The sequence below is a fragment of the Pteropus medius genome, unplaced genomic scaffold, assembly GCF_902729225.1.
Source record: "Pteropus medius unplaced genomic scaffold, Ma_sr-lr_union100, whole genome shotgun sequence".
In the NCBI taxonomy this organism is placed as follows: Eukaryota; Metazoa; Chordata; class Mammalia; order Chiroptera; family Pteropodidae; genus Pteropus; species Pteropus medius.
Window position 1 is genome coordinate 1518784 of NW_024352004.1, and position 18168 is coordinate 1536951.

General features: G+C 44.4%; 3 protein-coding genes across 5 annotated transcripts in view; all 3 read right to left on the bottom strand.

Annotated features, from left to right (window-relative positions):
* LOC120589275 (leucine-rich repeat-containing protein 37A3-like) overlaps positions 1 to 4405 on the bottom strand; it is a 47307-nt gene extending 42902 nt beyond the window's left edge. Inside the window, exon 1 of the mRNA XM_039846846.1 lies at positions 382 to 4405. Coding sequence (XP_039702780.1) covers positions 382 to 4377 — 3996 coding nt within the window. The 5' untranslated portion in view covers positions 4378 to 4405. The remainder of the gene's footprint in view (positions 1 to 381) is intronic.
* Positions 4406 to 4539: 134 nt separating this feature from the next.
* Positions 4540 to 12489, bottom strand: RDM1 (RAD52 motif containing 1). 3 transcript variants are annotated; one of them, XM_039846797.1, is made up of 7 exons: positions 12351 to 12489; positions 11820 to 11999; positions 9846 to 9968; positions 9278 to 9446; positions 8281 to 8379; positions 6363 to 6448; positions 4540 to 4938 (listed from the first exon to the last, which is right to left on the bottom strand). In XM_039846797.1, the coding sequence occupies exons 1-7, from the start codon at positions 12444 to 12446 to the stop codon at positions 4837 to 4839; spliced, it is 855 nt and encodes a 284-aa protein (XP_039702731.1). In that variant the 5' UTR covers positions 12447 to 12489; the 3' UTR covers positions 4540 to 4836. The 3 variants fall into 3 exon arrangements, with proteins under 3 accessions (XP_039702731.1, XP_039702732.1, XP_039702733.1); XM_039846798.1 differs by lacking the exon at positions 8281 to 8379; XM_039846799.1 differs by lacking the exons at positions 4540 to 4938; positions 6363 to 6448; positions 8281 to 8379; positions 9278 to 9446 and adding an exon at positions 9461 to 9493.
* Positions 12490 to 14451: 1962 nt separating this feature from the next.
* Positions 14452 to 17824, bottom strand: LYZL6 (lysozyme like 6). The gene is made up of 4 exons (XM_039846853.1): positions 17686 to 17824; positions 16587 to 16745; positions 15576 to 15654; positions 14452 to 14521 (listed from the first exon to the last, which is right to left on the bottom strand). Exons 1-4 carry the CDS (start codon positions 17822 to 17824, stop codon positions 14452 to 14454), a joined length of 447 nt encoding a protein of 148 aa, XP_039702787.1.
* Positions 17825 to 18168: the final 344 nt, after the last annotated feature.

Below are 18168 nucleotides of genomic sequence, written 5' to 3' on the forward strand. Positions count from 1 at the left end.
CCTCCTTAGCTGGCCTCTTGGAGGCCGGGAACTTCCACCTCCTTAGCTGGCTCTGGAGGCTGAACTACTTACCTCCTTAGCTGGCTCTGGAGGCTGAACTACCACCTCCCTTAGCCAGGGCTCTGGAGGCTGAACTACCACCTCCTCCCAGCTGGCTCTGGGAGGCTGAACTACCACCTCCTCAGCTGCCCTTCCTTCCTGGAGGCTGAACTGTCACCTCCTAGCTGCCTGGGAGGCTGAACTGACCTCCCCCAGCTGGCTCTGGAGGCTGAATCACGACTCCCCATTGGCTCTGGAGGCTAACCACACTTCCCAGTAGCTGCCTTCCTGGAGGTCGAACTACTTAATTCTCCTTAGCTGGCTCTGGGAGGCTGAACTGACCTCCTTAGCTGGCTCTGGAGGCTGAACTACGATCTCCTTAGCTGGCTCTGGAGGCTTAGCTGGGGTCTTCAGCACAGTTGGAGAAAGTTCAACCTCTGTAATCAGTCCTGGAGTTATGGCAAGCTCCAGGTCTAAAGGTTGAATTGTGACTTCAGTCAGCTTTGAATGCTTAGCTTGAACCTGCTCTGGATGTGGAAGTGTCACTTTAGGGTGCTTTGGAGGAGCTGTAGTCTTCTGCAGGGCTGTAGAGTGTTCAATCTCTGCAGCAGGTTCCGGAGTTATGCTAAGTCCCAAGTCCAAAGGTTGAACTGTGAAACTGGGAAAGTTTGAATGCTGAGCTTGATCCTGTCCTGGAGCTGAAACTTCCACCTCATTATGGACTGGAATTTGTACTACATCCTCCTTAGGGGTCTCTGGAGACTGATGTGGGGCCTGCTGCAGTGATGGAGATGGTTCCATCTTCTCAGGAGGCTCTGATGGCTGAGTCTGGACCACCTGTTGAGTTAGAGAAGGTTCCATCTCCTTAAGGGATTTTAAAGGCAGAGATGGGGCTTCCTGCAGGACTGAAGATGATTCTGTCTTCTCAGAGGGCTGTGGAAGAGCCTCTTCCTGGGTTGGAAGTTTGATCTCTTCAGTGGGCTTTGGAGGATAAGCTGAGACCTGTTCAGTTGAAGATGATTCAATCTCCTTAGGGGGCTCTGATGGCTCGGCCAGGGCCTCCTGTTGGAATGAAGAAAGTTTCATCTCTTTAGGAAGATCTGGAGTCCGAGCTATGGCCTCTTGTTGACCTGGAAAAGATCCAACCTTTTTAGAGAACTCCGAAGACTGGAAAAGGGACTTGGACTGGGTCGGAGAAACTTCAACCTGATTAAAGAGAACTGGAGATTGAGCAGGGGTCTCCTGCTGTACTGGAGAATGTTCAACTACCTTAGTGGTCTCTGGAGTTATGGAAACCCCCAGATCCAGGGATTTAACTGTGATATTAGGCAACACTGTATGCTGAGTTTTACTCGAACCTAGAGGTGAAGATGTCACCTCATGATGTACTGAAGGTTGAGCCACAACATCCGTAGAGGATTGTGGAGGCTGAGTTGAGTTCTCCTGCTGGACTGGACAAGGCTCAGTTTTTTCAGAAAGATTTTCAGGCTGATTTGGGACTCCTTGCTGGATTGGACAAGGTTTAACATTTTTAACAGGGGTTGGATGCTGATCTGGAACCTCTTGCTGGGAGGACAAAGTTTTCAACTGCTCAGGGGCCAGTGTAGACTGTGTTGAGGATTCTTGTCGGGGTGGAGAAGTTCCAACCACATTAGTGACCTGTGGAGTTACGGTAACCACCACATCCACAGGTTGAACAGTGATATTGGACAACTTCGGAAGCTGAGCTTGAGTCTGACCTAAAGAAAAAACTGTTGTATGATGCACTGGAGAGTGAACTACATCTTCCTTAGAGAGCTCTGGAGACTGAGTTGGGGCCTCCTGTTGGGTTGGAGAAGGTTCAACATCTTCAGTCTCTTCAAAGGGCTCTGGATACTGAGTTGGGGCTGCAGAAGTTTCGCCCTCCTCTGGGGCCTGAGGGTGCTGAGCTGGAGATTCCTGTTGGGTTGTAGAAGGTTCACCCTCCTCAGAGGTCTGTGGAAGCTGACCTGAGGCCCTCTGCTGGGTTGCATTAAGGGGCACTGAAGGCTGACCTTCAGCCTCATGCTGAACAGAAGGTCCCACTGCTGTAGTGGTTTCTGCTGTTATGGTAAGCTGCATATCTGCAGGTTTGATAGTAACATTGGGCAGGTTTGAATGCTGAGCATGATGGTGACATGGAGTTGAAACTTTCACCTCATGATGTTCTGGAGGTTGAGTTGGTTGTTCCTGCTGGTTTGGAGATTGTTTCACCTCCCCAGGAGAAGGCTCTGGAGGCGGAGCTGGTTGCTCCTGCAGAATTGCAGAAGGTTCTGCCTCCTCTGGAGACTGAGCTGGGGTGTCCTGCTGGGTTAGAGAAGATTCTGCCTCCTTAGGGGGCTCTGGAGGCTGAGCTGAGGATTCTCCTTGGGTTTGAGAAGGTATAGCACCAAAAGGCTCTGGAAGCTGAGGCGGGACCTCCTGCTGGGTTGAAGATTCAATATCCTTAGTAGGCTCTAAAGTTACAGTAAGTTCTATAACCTTGGGTTTAAGTGTAACTTTGGGCAAGCTTGATTTATAAGCTTGAAACTGATCTCCAATTCCTCTTATTCCATCACTCATTGGAATGGTAAAGACTGAAGGTGTGACCTCTTCATGGGGTTGTGCATACTGATCTGAGGCCTCTTGCTGGAGCGGGAAGGATTCAACCTCCTCAGGGGGCTCTGGCAATGGCTCAGCCTCCTCCTGGACTGGAGAAGGTTCGACCTCCTCAGGGTGCTCTAGAGGCTGAGCCATTGCCTCCTCCTGGACTGGAGAAGGTTCAGCCTCCTCAGGGTGCTCTAGAGGCTGAGCCAGGGGCTCCTCCTGGACTGGAGAAGGTTCAGCCTCCCCAGGGTGCTCTAGAGGCTGAGCCAGGGGCTCCTCCTGGACTGGAGAAAGTTCAGCCTCCTCAGGGTGCTCTGGAGGCTGAGCCATTGCCTCCTCCTGGCCTGGAGAAGGTTCAGCCTCTTCAGGGCGCTCTGGGGGCTGAGCCGGGGGCTCTTTCTGGACTGGAGAAGGCTCAGCCTCCTCAGGGCTCTCTGGGGGCTGAGCCAGGGGTTCCTTCTGGACTGGAGCAGGTTCAACCTCCTCAGCGCGTGTTGGAGTTACAGTAAGCTGCAGATTAACAGTGACACCATGCAAACGTAACTGCTGCGCTTCAACCCGACTTGGAGATGCAACATTTCCCTCCTCTGAGGCTGGAGAAGTTTCCACTTCCTCAGGGGCCTCTGCACGCCGAGCTGGGGGTTCCTGCTGGACTGAAGAATGTTCAACCTCTTCAAAGGTATCCAAAGGCCCAGGTGGGGATTTTTCCCGCTCTGAAGGCAGTTCCAATTCCCGAGAAGACTCTGGAGGTTGAGATGGAGCCTCCTGCTGAAGTGGAGGTAGTTCCATATTTTCAATATGCTCTGGACGCTGAGCCTGGGCCTCTGCCTGTGGTGAAAAAGATTCAACCTCCTCAAGGGACTGTGGATGCTGAGTGAGGGCCTCTTGCTGGAGTGAAGGTTCAAACTCCTCAGGAGGCTCTAGATGATGAGCTTGGGCTTCTCGCAGGGAAGAAATTTCAACCTCTTCAGGTGACTTGGAAGGTTTATCTGGCATGAAATCCATAGGTAGGCTCTCCTCAGGATGAAAGATACCCATACTGGGATCTAAGTAATCTTCCTGCAACTGCTGTTCTTGACGCTGAGGTGTTTTTACCAATTGGCTTAGAGTTCCAACCACTTTGGCATACCGTGAAAGCTGAGCTAGACCTTGCTTCAGGTTTGGGGGTGAAACAATAAGCTTTGCTGGTTTTGAACTCCCACTACTTAGAGGCGGAACAAGGATTTCAAGTGAATGGTTATCTACAGCCTGACCTAGATCTGCAGACTGAATCTTACTTTCAAGCTGAGGAGGCAGAGATAGGGCCTGATTCTGATCCCAGTTTAGCTTTGGAACCTCCTGTGGGAGCCTCTGATGCTGGGTTAGCTTGTCATTCGGATCCTGATGTGGAACAGCAAATTGATCTGACCCTGAGGGCAGGTCTCCATCTGAATCCGTTTCCGAGAAAGGAACCAAAGTCTCAGTCAACTCCTGGGGCAGGGCCAACATCTGGTCTGCGGCAGGGGATCCCAGGTTATTAAAGCCCCCTGGGTCTGCCGGGGGTATGAGCGCATGGGGTGATTCGGTTGTGAAATCAGAGGAGTGCGAAGACCAGGGCTCGGGCAGCCACGGGGGGTCGGAGGTCAGCTGGACAGGGTCCAGGGCCAACACCGGAGGCTGAGCTGCCAGGACCAGCAGCCACAGCAGTTGCCAAGTGAAGAGAAGCCGTGGGTCCCAGAGGCGCAGCCGGGACATGACATGCGGAGGCTCCGGGCGCAGCGAGCGACCCAGGCCAATGGGGCGCCGGCGCCGCGCCCTGAGCGGGAGCCGAACCGTTATGGCAACCTGTGACGCGCGCCGTTAGCAACCACGCGCCCCTCCCCCTGCTTCACGTCTCACCCTTTATTTACGACACTATTATTTACGCCATCTTTATTAGGTTCGGGCGGGCGGAGAAAGCCCGCGCAAGAGCAAGGCTTTCCCCCAGATCACCAGGGTCCTAGCGTCCCTTTTCAGAGGCGACAACTACCTCCCACTGGGGCCCCCCACCCCCTCACAGTGAGGCAGGATTTAGGCTGCACATCTGGGTGGCCCTGGACTCCAGCAGCCTAGGGGTAGGCGGGTGGGGGGTTAAATGAGGTGAGGGTTTTGTGGGGTGGTGCAGAGTTTCTCAAGGAAGCCACAGGGCCCTGTATCCCAGGAAATTCAGAAGTGTTAGTCCAGTTCTGGCAATCTGAACTCTTCCTCCTCTAAGCTGAAATCTGAGAGACATTCTTCCTCTCCTTGGCCATACTGCTTCCAAGAAAAGTAGCCGACCTACAAAATGAACACCAGTTAGGGTGGTGGGAGGGGACACCATTTGACAGTTAGTTTTTAAATGTTACCATTTCCTCTAAAATCTCAGTATCCATGTGTGATTATTAATTCATCTCTATTAGATAGGGACTACCACTGAATCAGAGATGAATCCAAAATTTCTATAGAAGGGAGGGTGAGCAATTCATTCTGGGAAACAGGGTCTGAAACCAAGTGAATAGCCTTTCACAATGGCATGGGAAAATGTCCCTCAACTCACCTTGGCTCAACATAGCCATTAATCTAGAAAAGTAACAATTCTACTTTTCAGAGGTCTATCCTGTGTGCACACATGGAAAAGACACTTAGGATGTTAAAGCCACCATGTTAAATAATTTTCTTGAAACACTGTAACTGACAGCCAATTTACTTCCTTCACAGCCTTTTTTATAATCTATTTTATTTTAGTCCTTGTTTATTGTCTGGCATGACGTCTAGCATGTGAATTCCAAGGACGAAGGGGCTGCATCTTATTCCCAGTGTCTAACACATAGTAATGGTTTTTAAATGGAACTGATTCCAAAATCGGCCTCATTTAGGAATTGATCTGTTATAATCATATAATCAGGTTTCTGAAATCTTTAGCATCAATATTGAATCCCTTGCACATTTCACAGGAAGTTAGACTTCTTAAAATCCAAACTTGGAGAAGTTTGAAGTTTCCTTGACCGGTTTGATTTAATTGAATTAAAATAATTATTTTGCAGAGAGAAAAACTTCAAATACTTTTTCAGAACATAACCACCTTTTCCTTCTCTACTTTTTTTCCCAGCTTTGAGGTGAGTTAAATAACCAGAAATATATTCCCAAATTAAGTTCTCAACGACATGAAAGATTTTTTGCTCTCCCCGTTTTTAAAAACATCCTATATGTAGTAAATTAATATGTTCTTATAGAAATTACTTTGGCAATTTAATCCCCAATTCAGGGTATCCATATAATTGATTTATAGAAAGGTTCTTCAGCAAAATATTTCATACAAAATATATATGAGGTGCTGAGAGCTGGGTAATACACCTTAATTAAAAAGCATACTAGTTTTCAAATGCTGTAGCATAATCGCACTTATAGTCATAGTTATATTTTGCCCAAAGCCCTGGGATCCTTTTTCGGAGGAGTTCTAAAAGGCCTCTCTCCTCTCCTATGTCCACAACTGTAGAGTACTCTGGCCCTCAAGCCTGCTCTGTTTAAAATAAGGGGTTAATGCCAAGGGCCGGGACCTCAGGAAAAGCCTTAGAAATTCTTTGCACTCAAAAAGAGTTTCAGAGTTTCACATTCCCTATGGATGACAGAGCTGACTGTATATGCCAGTCTTCCAAACCCTGCTGGTTGTTTGAATTATGGCTATATTGGCTATGGAACCCTTGAGCCTTATCTCCACATACTTGAATTATATCCCATAGTTCTTCTTCAGTCTTGGCATCCGTGATCTCTTCACAGGGTTTATACACAACAGCTGTTTTACCACTTTCTGAAATAAAATTAACATGGATCAATTCAGAATTTTCTTATTCTAAAATTTCCTGTATATAATGGTAGCATCCAGTAATTATACATGCTTTTGATTTCTAAAATCAAAAAACATTTTCCTAAAAGTTCCATCTCACACTTTAGTTTTTTTATTTTTTTTATCGCACCTACTCATGAAAAAATAAATCTGAAGTATCAACTTCATTTGGTTCAAAAACTTTATGACCTTAGACATAGGAACTAAGGAATAATGACATAGGAAGTAAAAACTGTGGAAACAAAAATGTTCAATTATAATATGACTGAACAGTAATGCATTCGGTAGCGGGGAAAGTGAGTTCAAACCTGGGATAGAGACTATTGGATGACAGTAGGTAAGTCATATTAGAAGCAAGGTAAATGTCTACTCCCTGGGAACCAAAATTCTACTAGGTACAAGAGAAAGAGAGAGAGCCAGAGCTTTATAGAGAGAGAGAGTAGAGAGAGAGAGAGAGAGAGAGAGAGAGAGAAGAGAGAGCAGAGAGACAGGAGAGTTAGGGGAACGGGGGAGAGAGAGAGAGAAAAGAGAGAGAGATACCTTATAGACAATACAACTTCCTTCAAGGCAAACTAGAGCCACAAGGCTTTTTGATCTAAGGTGTACAAGAGATACCTTAACATATTAGGGAGAGGTAAACAACCCAGATATTTAATTTGGTTCTTAAAGGTTGTTACTCAGAGTTGACAGCTGATGAAGATTCTATATGATGACCAGGGAAGTCAACCTTCACCAGAAGGGCTGCCTATGCTGAAAGGCTGAAACTGACCCTGAGTCAACTCTTACAAGCAAATAAGGTGTCAACAACTTAAGCTAGGTTTCTCAGTCTCTAAGCCTGCAAGGCTGTGAAGCAGAGAAGCCATTCTGTTTGGGGACTCTCTACTGATCATAAAGTTTTCTCTGGGCACAACCTGTAGCATTCACACTACTGTAGAACTCAACAGGGAACATATTTAACACTATTCAATAGCATGACAACTTTCAAGGCTCACAAAAACAGCTGATTATCATATAAGAATCACATTCATCCAATATGTCGCTGCCAGAAACAAAAAAGAAACTGAATTGATTCCAAAAACATAATCTAATAAACTCTCCAAAAGGAAAACAACAATGATAAGAATAGTTAACATATTTTGTCTGTTTACCATGTTCCAGGAGTAATTCTAAGCTTTTTACATTCATCGTCCCATTTACTCTTACAATATCCCCTATGAGATAAGCTGAATTACTAACCCTATTTTACAGATAAAATGGCAGCTTAGAGTAGTAAATACCTTCATATATCTGTGACTATAAAACCTAAAACTGTATAAAATTAGATTATATAAAACAATCTAAGAGACAGAGTTAGAACTCAAATACAGGTGTCCCGAACTTACAATCACTATATAGCAATTCCTCACTTCAGTGGCAAAACGATATATAAGAAACCAATTTTACGATAGGCTAACTGGTATAAACAAGAGTTAAGTTCCCATGGCATCTCATCAACATTATAATGAAATGTTATGGAATAAAATGTTACTTGAGGAAAGCAAGTGAGAAAGAACTGGACCAAACACTGCGTGAAAGGAGGCAAGTCATTCTACATCTGTAAACTGGAAACAATAAAATTTTCTGCCATTTTTCTCACAAATGCCGTTAAGAACAAATTTGAGACCACTGCTGCAAAAGCAGTGAATAAAAGAATATGGAGTGTTTTGGATAACCATTATTTTCATCCAATTAATTTTTCAAAATGAGTTTATTTGCTCATTGAAACTGAAGTACTTGGACAATCAAGAAAGTCTTACCTAAAACCACAATCAACAGTTTCTGGAATGCATCTGACATAGCCTTCTGAATAGCAAGTTTCTGGGTCATCTTCCTTTTCATAAGAAATGATAATGGCCCTAAATCCAATCAAAACAAATAGATTTAAAATGCCTATCCGAATGAAAATTGATTTTTATGCTATGTTTAAAAATGCATCCATGATTTCTAGATTATTGTCTTAGATATTAAGGGCAGGCACAATACAAGGGTATGGGTGAATGGCTCTATTTTAAGGACATCCTGGCAAAGTACTTTTTACTGCTCCCATCTATTCCAGAAGTTCCTGAAGTAGTGGAAGGAAGATGCAAGCCAAGAACGTGGCACAAATCTCACATCACTCTCAGATTTCAAATGAACAAGGTGATGTTATACTTCTAGAGACTTTACTCTCCTGTGCATCAGGGGCTGGAATCACACAGTGAGAAAGGCTTGGTGGGTAGTACAGGTGATCTGGCCTCTCCCTGAGCATCACTCATCCGAGCCTAATTTACTCCATCCACTAACAGCCTTGCCCTGACTTAAAATTCTAAGCCTGAGTGCTATGGATTGTAGGGAAAAACTCAGTACCCATCGGAAAGGGCACTTTCTAAGTATCTACATTTGACTCTTTTTCTCCTCAAGCCCTTATACAGGAAGCAAAGGACTGAACATTACATTAGAGTTTATTTTGCTAGAATAACTGAAGGCTATGTGATATCTGTATTTGAAGGGCTATTTTTAGCACAAAGCAGATTCTTAACCAAAAGTGGGACAAACATAATTTCCCCTCTCCTAAGCAGCTCAGCAAGAAGTCAGATCTAAAATTTTAAAGCTAAAGGTTTTGTCAGGTATTGCCTAAAAACCTGTATTGTAAGGCAGAAAAACTACCCGGGGCTTTAGTTTAGCAAGAGGAGGTTTTGATGATACATCTGAAAAGATGAGTTTTAGAAAGAAAGGAAAAAAAAAGAGAGATTCCCCCACCCACTGGAAACAGACCTTCCTCCAGCTTATCCAAAGGCTCCTCGGCCATGCCGACTCCAGGACTCCTGCACTCATAGGATGGCAACATCACCTCTAAAGCACAGAAGAACTTCAGGCTTTGCTTCCGAAGTGGTGCTACAATATCTTCATTTTCCCCTTCTTCAAGGTCAGAAAGATCCTGAAGCTGTAAGGATTCTGAATTAAAGGTCCTCCCTAGGATCTCAATGAAGACTTCAAAATGTTTTGTGATTAGAAATAAAAGCTAAATTCCAGCAATCCCAGCTATCAGTTGAGGTGTCCTATAGCTTCAAAATTAAGTAAGACTTGCAAATGAATTATTATTATTACTATAGAGACAATTACTTTTTTATTATATGCCATGCAAACATTTGAGAAAATTATGAATGCTACCACCCAAGTCCATGAAATTATTAATTCTAGGTGGCAGGCCAATATTCAGATAATTCCACTTACAGGCCTCTCACATCTCCTCCCCACAACACAGTTCTATTCTTCACTCTAAAGTCTAGGATTTCAATGTTGAAAGGAGTCTGGTTAGTCAAAGAAAATCTACGAAGTTTACCTTGATGATCCTTTTTGACCACCCATTGAAACCAAAGTAGTAATTTGCCAATTCTTGGCATCGGGAGCTGTTGAGGGCAAGGGCTTCATGTTTAACTGCCTTATGTCTGGTGCCAAGACGAACCTAAAGACATGAGATAGACCTAAAAATATTACGACCTGCCGCAAAGACTTATTTTGAATACACCTGAGATTTATCAATACCAATTTCATAGAGTAGTTATAAAGATTAAATAGGGTACAACATTTTAAGCAATAAGTTCATAGTAAACTGTAAATTAATTATTATTTATTATTTTTAAGTCACAGTACTTTTCTGCATCATTTCCAGAACCCTTGATTAACTGGAAGATTTCCCTGACCTCTGGTGGTAAAAGTGATGATAAAACAAACTTAGAAAGCCCTGCACGAATAAATGGTCTGTTGATTGAGTGAATGAAAAAATGAGCAAATAAGAAAATAAAATTACTCCTTCCAAATTAAGCTGTCTACTAGGAAGGAGAAATGAAGATAAATTTTTAAGTGCTGAGTGCTATGGGGAGGCTAGTCTGTACGGTAAATCACAGTAGAGCTGTTCTGGACAACTAGGAAGCTTCAGAAGCTCTCTGACCCATGGACAGTAGACAGTTGCCACCTTGGGTAACCTTGCCGTACTTCTTGTCGGCAATCATTTTCCTTCATGATACTGAAAACAAAAACAAAAACAAAAACAAAAAACCTCTCAGATGCCTTAGGCCTTTCCTTGATTTTAAGATGTTAATCTATTTCTGTATTTATAAAAGGCAAAAAAGACAGGAATCATATGTACCTGCCAAAGTATAAAAAACACATAATTAAACTAGATAACAATTTCGGGAGTAGGGGGTAGTAACTCAAGGCACTGCATTAAATAAAGAAATTGAACATGAATGCCTTCTCCCCTCAACTATATATTGACTTGTAGAACATTTCCTTCACCACTCTATCAACGGCGGGCTTTATGCTGTGAAAATCTCAAAACCTAAAGCTTATGAAATGGCATTAATGTCCAATGAGAGAGAAAAAACTCATTACTCACTGATACCAAGTAATTGTTTCCTAACTTTTTCAGTACCACCTGTAATATCTGAGTGCCTATGTGAAATGGCTAGAAGCAGGTCACAGTCTGCAAATTAAAGAATGCCTGACAAGTAATTATTTCAATAACAGGGCATACAGAAGTGAAGGTAGTACACCTGGAGTCACACTGAGGAGAGTTCTCAGATTTGATGAAGGTTAAATCAATGAGGAAAGGAATATGGGTAAGAATAGGCAGCAAAGTCAGTAAAAAGCCAGATCAAGAAGCCAATCAGAGAAGACAAACAATTATAAAGTAAAAAGTTTGGGAAATCTAAGCCTCACTTACTTATTCATAGGAATTAAAACGGTCCTTGAAAAAGGAATGGTGGTTGAATTGAGGCACATAATAAAATACAATTCTGCGGCTCTGGGAAAGTAAAATTGGATGGCACGTTAATATGGAATAAGATTTCTACAATGCATTAAAGAAGTTTTAACCATTTCGAGGGAAGTGAAAAGAGTTCTGAATAGGCATTTTAAGTGATGAGGAGGAGGAGGAGAAGGAAGCATCTGCGCTATGTTACAACTGACGAAAGATCCTGTCCAGCTCACCTATTTTAAGTCCACACAAAAGTAAATATAAGCAAGACTTCTCATGAAGATTTCTTAAATGAAGGGGCAGCATAATATGGCATGGGGTTTAACATTAGTAAGTTTAGGTTTGACTTCTAGCTTCTTCATTTACTGTCATGAACCTTAAGTTAGTCCCTTAACCATTCTGAGTTCGAGTTTCTGCATCTAAAAAAAATTTGGAGACTGGTGTAGCAATGCAACTGAAAGCATTCCATAAACCAGAGTGCTGTACAAGTGCTAGCCTATTATTACTGAATTCAGCACTTCATTCTGATGGAGCTAGGAATTCTATACTTGGACCCACCTTCACTGGAGATTTCTGAAAAAGCTGCTTCTGGTCGCACGCTGTTTGGGCTCTGTGGGCAGCCCTGGCTGAATAAAACTTGATGATGGCATAGAAACCAGGACGGGCCACTGCAGCGTTTGGGAAGACTCGGACTGAATACAGAAGGCCAAACTGGGAGAACACTGTGAACAGAGAATGCTGTGGGGTGGTCCCACGCCAAGTAAGTGCATGAAATATCACGCCCAGAAAACAAAACTTCTCATTCCCTCCTATTCCCCAAGGCCACCGTGGAGAGGGTGCAACTCAAAACACTTCTCATTTCATGAACAAGTTTTCCTCTGACAGCTTAACATTCGGAAGTATTAGAAGCAACATCTGCTAGCTATTGAGAGTTTTCTGTTGGGGCGAGTTGACTGCTGAGGTCCCCTCTAAAACTAAGATCCCTCTCAGCGGAGACAAGACGGGTAAAGGGTTAAGGCCGGACTCTCGGACTCGCAGTCACCGAGAGGCGGCTTTCTCCCCGCTTCCCTCCACCCTGGACCGGCTCACGTGCAAGTCCTCGGCCGTGGGTCCGGCGCTCAGCTCCCAAACCAGCAAAGTTTTGTCACTCTCAGTAGGAACCGCAAAAGGTACTAACTCCACCATCCTACCGTCACTGCGCGTGCGCGGCTAAGGTTCAAGTGGCACTGCGCCTGCGCAAGGGGCGCTCGCGCCTTTTTCAAAGTGGCTCTTGCTAGGGGCGGGGCCAGCTCGACACCCGGTCTCCCTCGCCCCGCCCACTCAGACCAGTCTCCGCCTCTAGTTCCTCTCCTACAGCCCCACCACTCCGATGTGGTAGAGTTTTGTGTTTCTCTGTTCAAGTGTATTTTAAGGGTAGAGTCCCAAGGATCGAAGGATAGGGACATTTTTATAGCAGCTGGCTTCATCTTCACTCCTAGAGAAGATTAGAGTTGTAGATAGCATTACCTACTGAACTTAAAAATTCAAATTTCCTGACTGTGTGATGGATGCCTCTGTGTGGGAAATGACCACTAAAGATGCAATCCTTTGACTTAAACGTTTTCATGAGTTTTAAATATGTAAATCAAGGTATAACTCATTAAGCCATTAACAATCTAGCATGAAAATCTTTTTAAAAATTCCCTAATTTTCCTACGTGATTCTGGTAAATTGTGAATATGTGTGCCCATGAGGTCAGATGATGTGGAAATTGGGAGGCAGCGTGAGGTGGAGAGAAAATTTTGGAAAAATCAAATAGTTGGCCCTAGTAGGGCACTAACATTGGAGCTCACGGTGCCTGAGAAGAAATGTTCTAGGCTTCCTGATACTGAGCTATTTTGCGAGTACCTCACTGAGAGGGAAAGTCAGTCCTAAAAATCCCTACTTTAATCCTAGAAGGTCAGAGCCAGAAGGAAACTTACAAAACAGGTTTCCTGGGGTTCCTAAACAACAACCAAGCTGGGCTGTGATGAAGTTTTCACCTGTCCTCGGCAAAATGAGAAAAAGACACTATAATCAAGGTTTTAAATTTTTTTCATAAAACAAAATCTATTCTATTTTATTATCCACAAGTATGACCTCCCTGCAATTCTGATGCTAAAAATTGTTTTATGAAGAGATGCTAATAGAGGATAGTTATTTTGATTAATATTCTTACTCGGATATTAAAATAAAAAAGTTGGAAATCTTATCGTGGTCTTAATTTTTTTGACATTTTATTGGTCTGTGAATTCTAAAAGTCTAGGGATCATTGAATATTCAAGTCTCTCACTTTATAGCTGAAGCAGTTAAGGCTCAGAAGTAGGGACATGAGTAGCTCAAAATAACACCCCACTTTAGTCAGACAAGACTGATGGTGGTTATATACAGGATGTTCCGCCGATGCCCCTTTTCTGCCTTTGCATTGCCCTAAGCAGGTTCTGCTCCACATCAGCACCTTCCAAGCAAATCAGATCCCACCCAAAGTAGTTTTTAAATCTAGATTCTAACCCGTTCTTCCAAAGTACCCTAAAATCATGGACACCTAGCCCCATTGCTCCCACACAACCACTACTTTCTCCACTTCAGTATACCTGATCCTTAGCCCCACCCATTACCTACTTTTGAGCTTTTTCTTTTACTTCTAAGATAGTTAGCTTTGGAGGAATTACTTGGATCCTGATACTGTTTCAAACCAATAATTATAGATTTTACTATCCATTTCATTATCCATTGTATTCATTATATGTATCTATTCATTCACTGTATTCATGATTCATGTATGTCTCTGCTTCTTCACCTAGATTATGAATTCTTCTAGTACCTAGCACGCTCCTACTATATTGAGTACGTACATATATGTAGAATTAATGAGTAAATTAACACATTCTTTGCACAAGGAATGTTTTAATAATTCTAAAAATATAGAAATATCTTCATTATGGTTCTCCTCTTGGTTTGCAAATGATAAGTCAGGAACCAGGGGCCTGGGCCGGGATGAAAACAAGGAGGAAGCCTTAGAAAACCATTTATTCCTGGGGTTCTGGTCAGTTTTCTTTGTAAATGGGAAGGAAAGAAAATAACATGAAATGGAGGAAAGAGGAAAAAGAAATAAAATATTCCCAAGGGAGGAAAGTTTTGGAATGACTCCACAGCAGGCCTGCCCCCTGTCTCATCCCAGGCGACATCCTGTCATCCAGTAGGAGAGTGGCCGGCCTGAACAGTGTATCCTCCATGCTACCCTGTAGAGAGAAAAACAAAAATGGTTTTGCTTCCCACTTAGTAGCTGCTTCTCCACTTATGTGACCCAGCTCTTAGTCTTCCACACAGAGCAATATCCAGAATCCCTTTCATTCCTAGCTCTCTCGTCTGTCTATATTTATCTCCCATGTGCAACCGTTGACTCTCCCTCCAGAAAGGCTCAGTCCTAACAGTCATCGTGTCCCTTCTTTTGCATGATGTTTTTAGAGTATGCAAGGCACTTAACTCCTTCCATCCCCACAGTCACCTGCAGAGGCAGCTATTTATATTATTTATACATCCAGTTTGAAACTCAGAAAAGTTAAGTAACCATCCCAACATCCACCGTTGGTAAGTTGACAGTTTTAGGGGTGCCTGCCCAACTGAGGAGCAATACACTTTTTATAGAAAATGTTGCTGCCCGTTATAAAGAGAGGAACTTTGTGGCAGCCATGATTGTGTTGCTTTAATTGCTCCCATGGCTACGGCTAATTGAACAAAGCGAGGACCCAAAGTCAAAGCTGAACCAATCAGATTCTCTATCCCAGGCACTCAGTCTGAGACTGAGCTTAGTCAGTCACTATGATTACTTAGGATGTTCGAGCGTAAACTTGGGCAGCTGTAGTCTGTCTTGTGGACTGTGGAGCAGAGAAACTTGGTCTGCAAAGGGAGTGTGTGAAGCAAACACACCATGAGAAGCCGAAAGCTGCCAGAGAAAGCTTGCTGACAGTTTCCAGCCCTGCTTCTATTCTCTTCTCGAGGCCCCCAGCTGTACCCCTTGTGTTGGCTCAGCCAGACACTGTGTCCTCTTGGAATAACTTTCCCTCAGCTAGCTCAGGTTGCTTTATTACTGCAACCAAAAGTGTTTTGTTTCATACAATATCAGAGAAAGAATGAGATCCTAGGTCTTCTAAGTCAGAGTTCCAAGCTCCGTCACTATCCCACACTTTTCTAAGTTGCAGAATGGGTCTAGTCCTTGCCTACTGTCTCTTTCTCTGTCACCACATCCTTCTTGGGGCTCTGACTGCTAACTTAGTCCTACAGTGTCTTCCTTACCAGTTCTTCATCCCCCCTGCTCCAGACACAATCTTTTTTGCACAGTGGATGATTGAGAGAAGATTGGGGCGCAGCAGTTCTGAAAAGGAGAGAGAGAATACCTGTGAGAACACCGAGGACAGTCCCCAAACTGAGGCAGACACTAGCTCTCCCTGCCCAGGCGTGTGCCACCTGGGGGCTGAGTACTTCCAGATTAGGCAAGGCTCCCCTTCCAGAGGCCCACTTAGACATCCCGACAATGGCTGCTAGAGGTCGGGGGTGGCCTAGGGTGGGGGCAGGAAGGTCAGGAGGACTGAGATTTGGGCCTGTTTACTACCATAGTTCCTAGCCAGAGTAGATGGTAGTTTACCCAAAGTTTGGTGGTTTGTAAGGAAATGAAATGCCAAAATGGGCAGCACAGAGACCAAGGTGAAGTCCTGCATAATGGGGGAGGTTCTCCTGGTGAAGAGCCGGGGACATTGATCAGAGCATGAAAGAAGAGGTGAAGGAGAGAGTCACGGACCTGAGGAGCCTGAGGTGGGGAGTTTGCAACTTGGCCTTTGGTCAGAACATTATCCAAAGACAATACTACTTAGTGGTTAGAGCTGAGCCTCCAGGACCACCAGTCTGGCATTCAGCACTGATTCTATGAGCTTCAGTTTGCTCATCTGTAAAGTGGGGATCATAACAGTTTCTACTGCATGGAAAATTGGATAAAATGAGCTATTCATGTAATATTATGTATATATTATTGAGTATAGATTATGCTCTGAATAAATGTTGGCTGCTGCGACTGCTCTACTGCCACTGTCTGTGGAGAGCCTTTCTGGATCCCGCTCGAGGACACAGCAGAACCTCCTAACTGGACAGGCAGTAGGGCCGCTAGTCAAACCCTCTGCTCACTCAAGTAATTTTCTGATTCCTTGAGCCATCCCTCTGGGGGCATTCCCAGGCTGTGAGTGGGACAGGCAATTTTGTGAGTAGAGCCTGGTCATCCCTCTCACCTCTCCCACCCTGAGGCCCGGGACAGACCTTGACACTCTGTGTGGCAAATGTTTTCCGAGTGACTCCGGTAGTCGTTGCACCAGTAGTGGCTGTTGATCTGGAAGATGCCATAGTCAAAGCTGCCATCTGCATTCTCATTTATCTTTGATATGTTGAATTTGCTTTCCACAAAAGCCAGGCATAGCCCTTAGAACAGGGAGAAGAGGGTGTTTAGAGGGGGCCAGGCTGAGAAAGAAGGGAGATGGAGGAGAAAGGAAGATGAAGAATCAAAAGAAAAGAACAAGGCCTAAGAGGCTAGACGGGGCTAGTGGGCTAGGAATACCCCTTAGCTTCTCCTCTCATTCTTCAGTCCATCCACCAACCCATCAGTGTAACTGTTCATCTGTCCCTCTGTCCCTCCATGCTTCTGGCACTTAATAATCACCTACTGTGTGCCAGGAACTGTGTAAAGCCCAGTGAGGGACATTTAGCTGGGTCAAATGCAGATGCTGCCTTCAAAGGGCCTGCCTGTAGCACAAGAATGAAGATAGGTACCTAAAAATGTCCACAAAACAAAGTAAAAAGAGACAGTGTTGTAAGACAAGTATGCACAAATTCTGGGCAAAAGAGAGATATCCCTCCCATAGAGTAGGACAAAGCCTTTGCATTGGCTATTTCCTCTGCCTGGAATGCTTTTCCCCTAGACCTTTGGATGGCCAGGTCCTTTACTTCATTCGGCACTGCTCAATGTCACCTTCTCCAAGAGACTTTCCTTGATTTCTTCTTCTAGGACAGTGCCACCTGCCCCTTCCCCTGCTTTATTCTTCTGCATAGCATTTATCACCACCAGGAAGTGCTTCGTATATTTTTGTATTTGTTTACTGCTTATCTCTTCCCCAGAATGTGAACACTATAAGGGAAGAAGCTTTGTTCATCTCCTCAGCACCTAAAATAGTTCCTAGGACATAATAAGTGCTCAGTTAATAATAGCTGAATAAATATGGAATGTTGGGAAAGGTTTCTTGCAGAGGGCTGCTTTTCGAACTTAGCTTTCAAAGATGAAAGAGAGAAAGGAAGATGGCCACGTCGGGCATGACCAGGAGAGGAGGAAAGGAAGGGGTGGGAGGTGTAAAGAAATGGCACTCACAGTCGGTCAGGGAGTAGCCCTCGAAACCATCCAAGTCCTCCTGGTGTAGCACCCTGGCCAAGTCACAGCGGTTGATGAGCCTGGCCTTACTAATGGTAACAAGGCAACTGACCAAGGAGATGAGAAGTGCCCTTGTCATCATCGTTGGAGGGGAGAAGGCCCAGCTGAGGGCCTGCAGTTTTTAGGGTCTCGCGGATTTCCTGCTGGTCTTCTCTAAGTCTCTGAGGAATCTGGGGAGAGCCAATGTCCTTGCTCACTCACTGCTCCCCACCGGGCTGTTTCCAGTCTCTTTCTTTCTCATTTATTATGTAGGACTCTGGCCAGGGATGCATAACCTGTATTTAATCCTGAGGAAACATCAGACAAAGCAGAACAGAGGAAACGTCTATAAAACGACTGGCCTATATCCTTCAAAACAGTCAATGCCATGAAAACAAAGAATGGGGCTACTTCTGTCACTAAGGGTGTGTGTATGTGTGTGTG

Excerpts from the sequence above, each read along its gene's own strand:
- RDM1 (XM_039846797.1), bottom strand. The coding sequence starts at position 12,446 with ATGGTGGAGTTAGTACCTTTTGCGGTTCCTACTGAGAGTGACAAAACT. Across the intron at positions 9,969-11,819 it reads TTCAGAAATCTCCAGTGAAG|GTTCGTCTTGGCACCAGACA; the intron begins GTGGGTCCAAGT and ends TCATGTCTTTAG. Across the intron at positions 8,380-9,277 it reads TTTGGATAAGCTGGAGGAAG|GGCCATTATCATTTCTTATG; the intron begins GTCTGTTTCCAG and ends GATTGGATTTAG.
- LYZL6 (XM_039846853.1), bottom strand. The coding sequence starts at position 17,824 with ATGACAAGGGCACTTCTCATCTCCTTGGTCAGTTGCCTTGTTACCATT. Across the intron at positions 15,655-16,586 it reads TTGCCACACAGAGTGTCAAG|AACTGCTGCGCCCCAATCTT; the intron begins GTCTGTCCCGGG and ends TCTCCTTTTCAG. Across the intron at positions 14,522-15,575 it reads GCAGGGGGGATGAAGAACTG|GGTAGCATGGAGGATACACT; the intron begins GTAAGGAAGACA and ends TTCTCTCTACAG.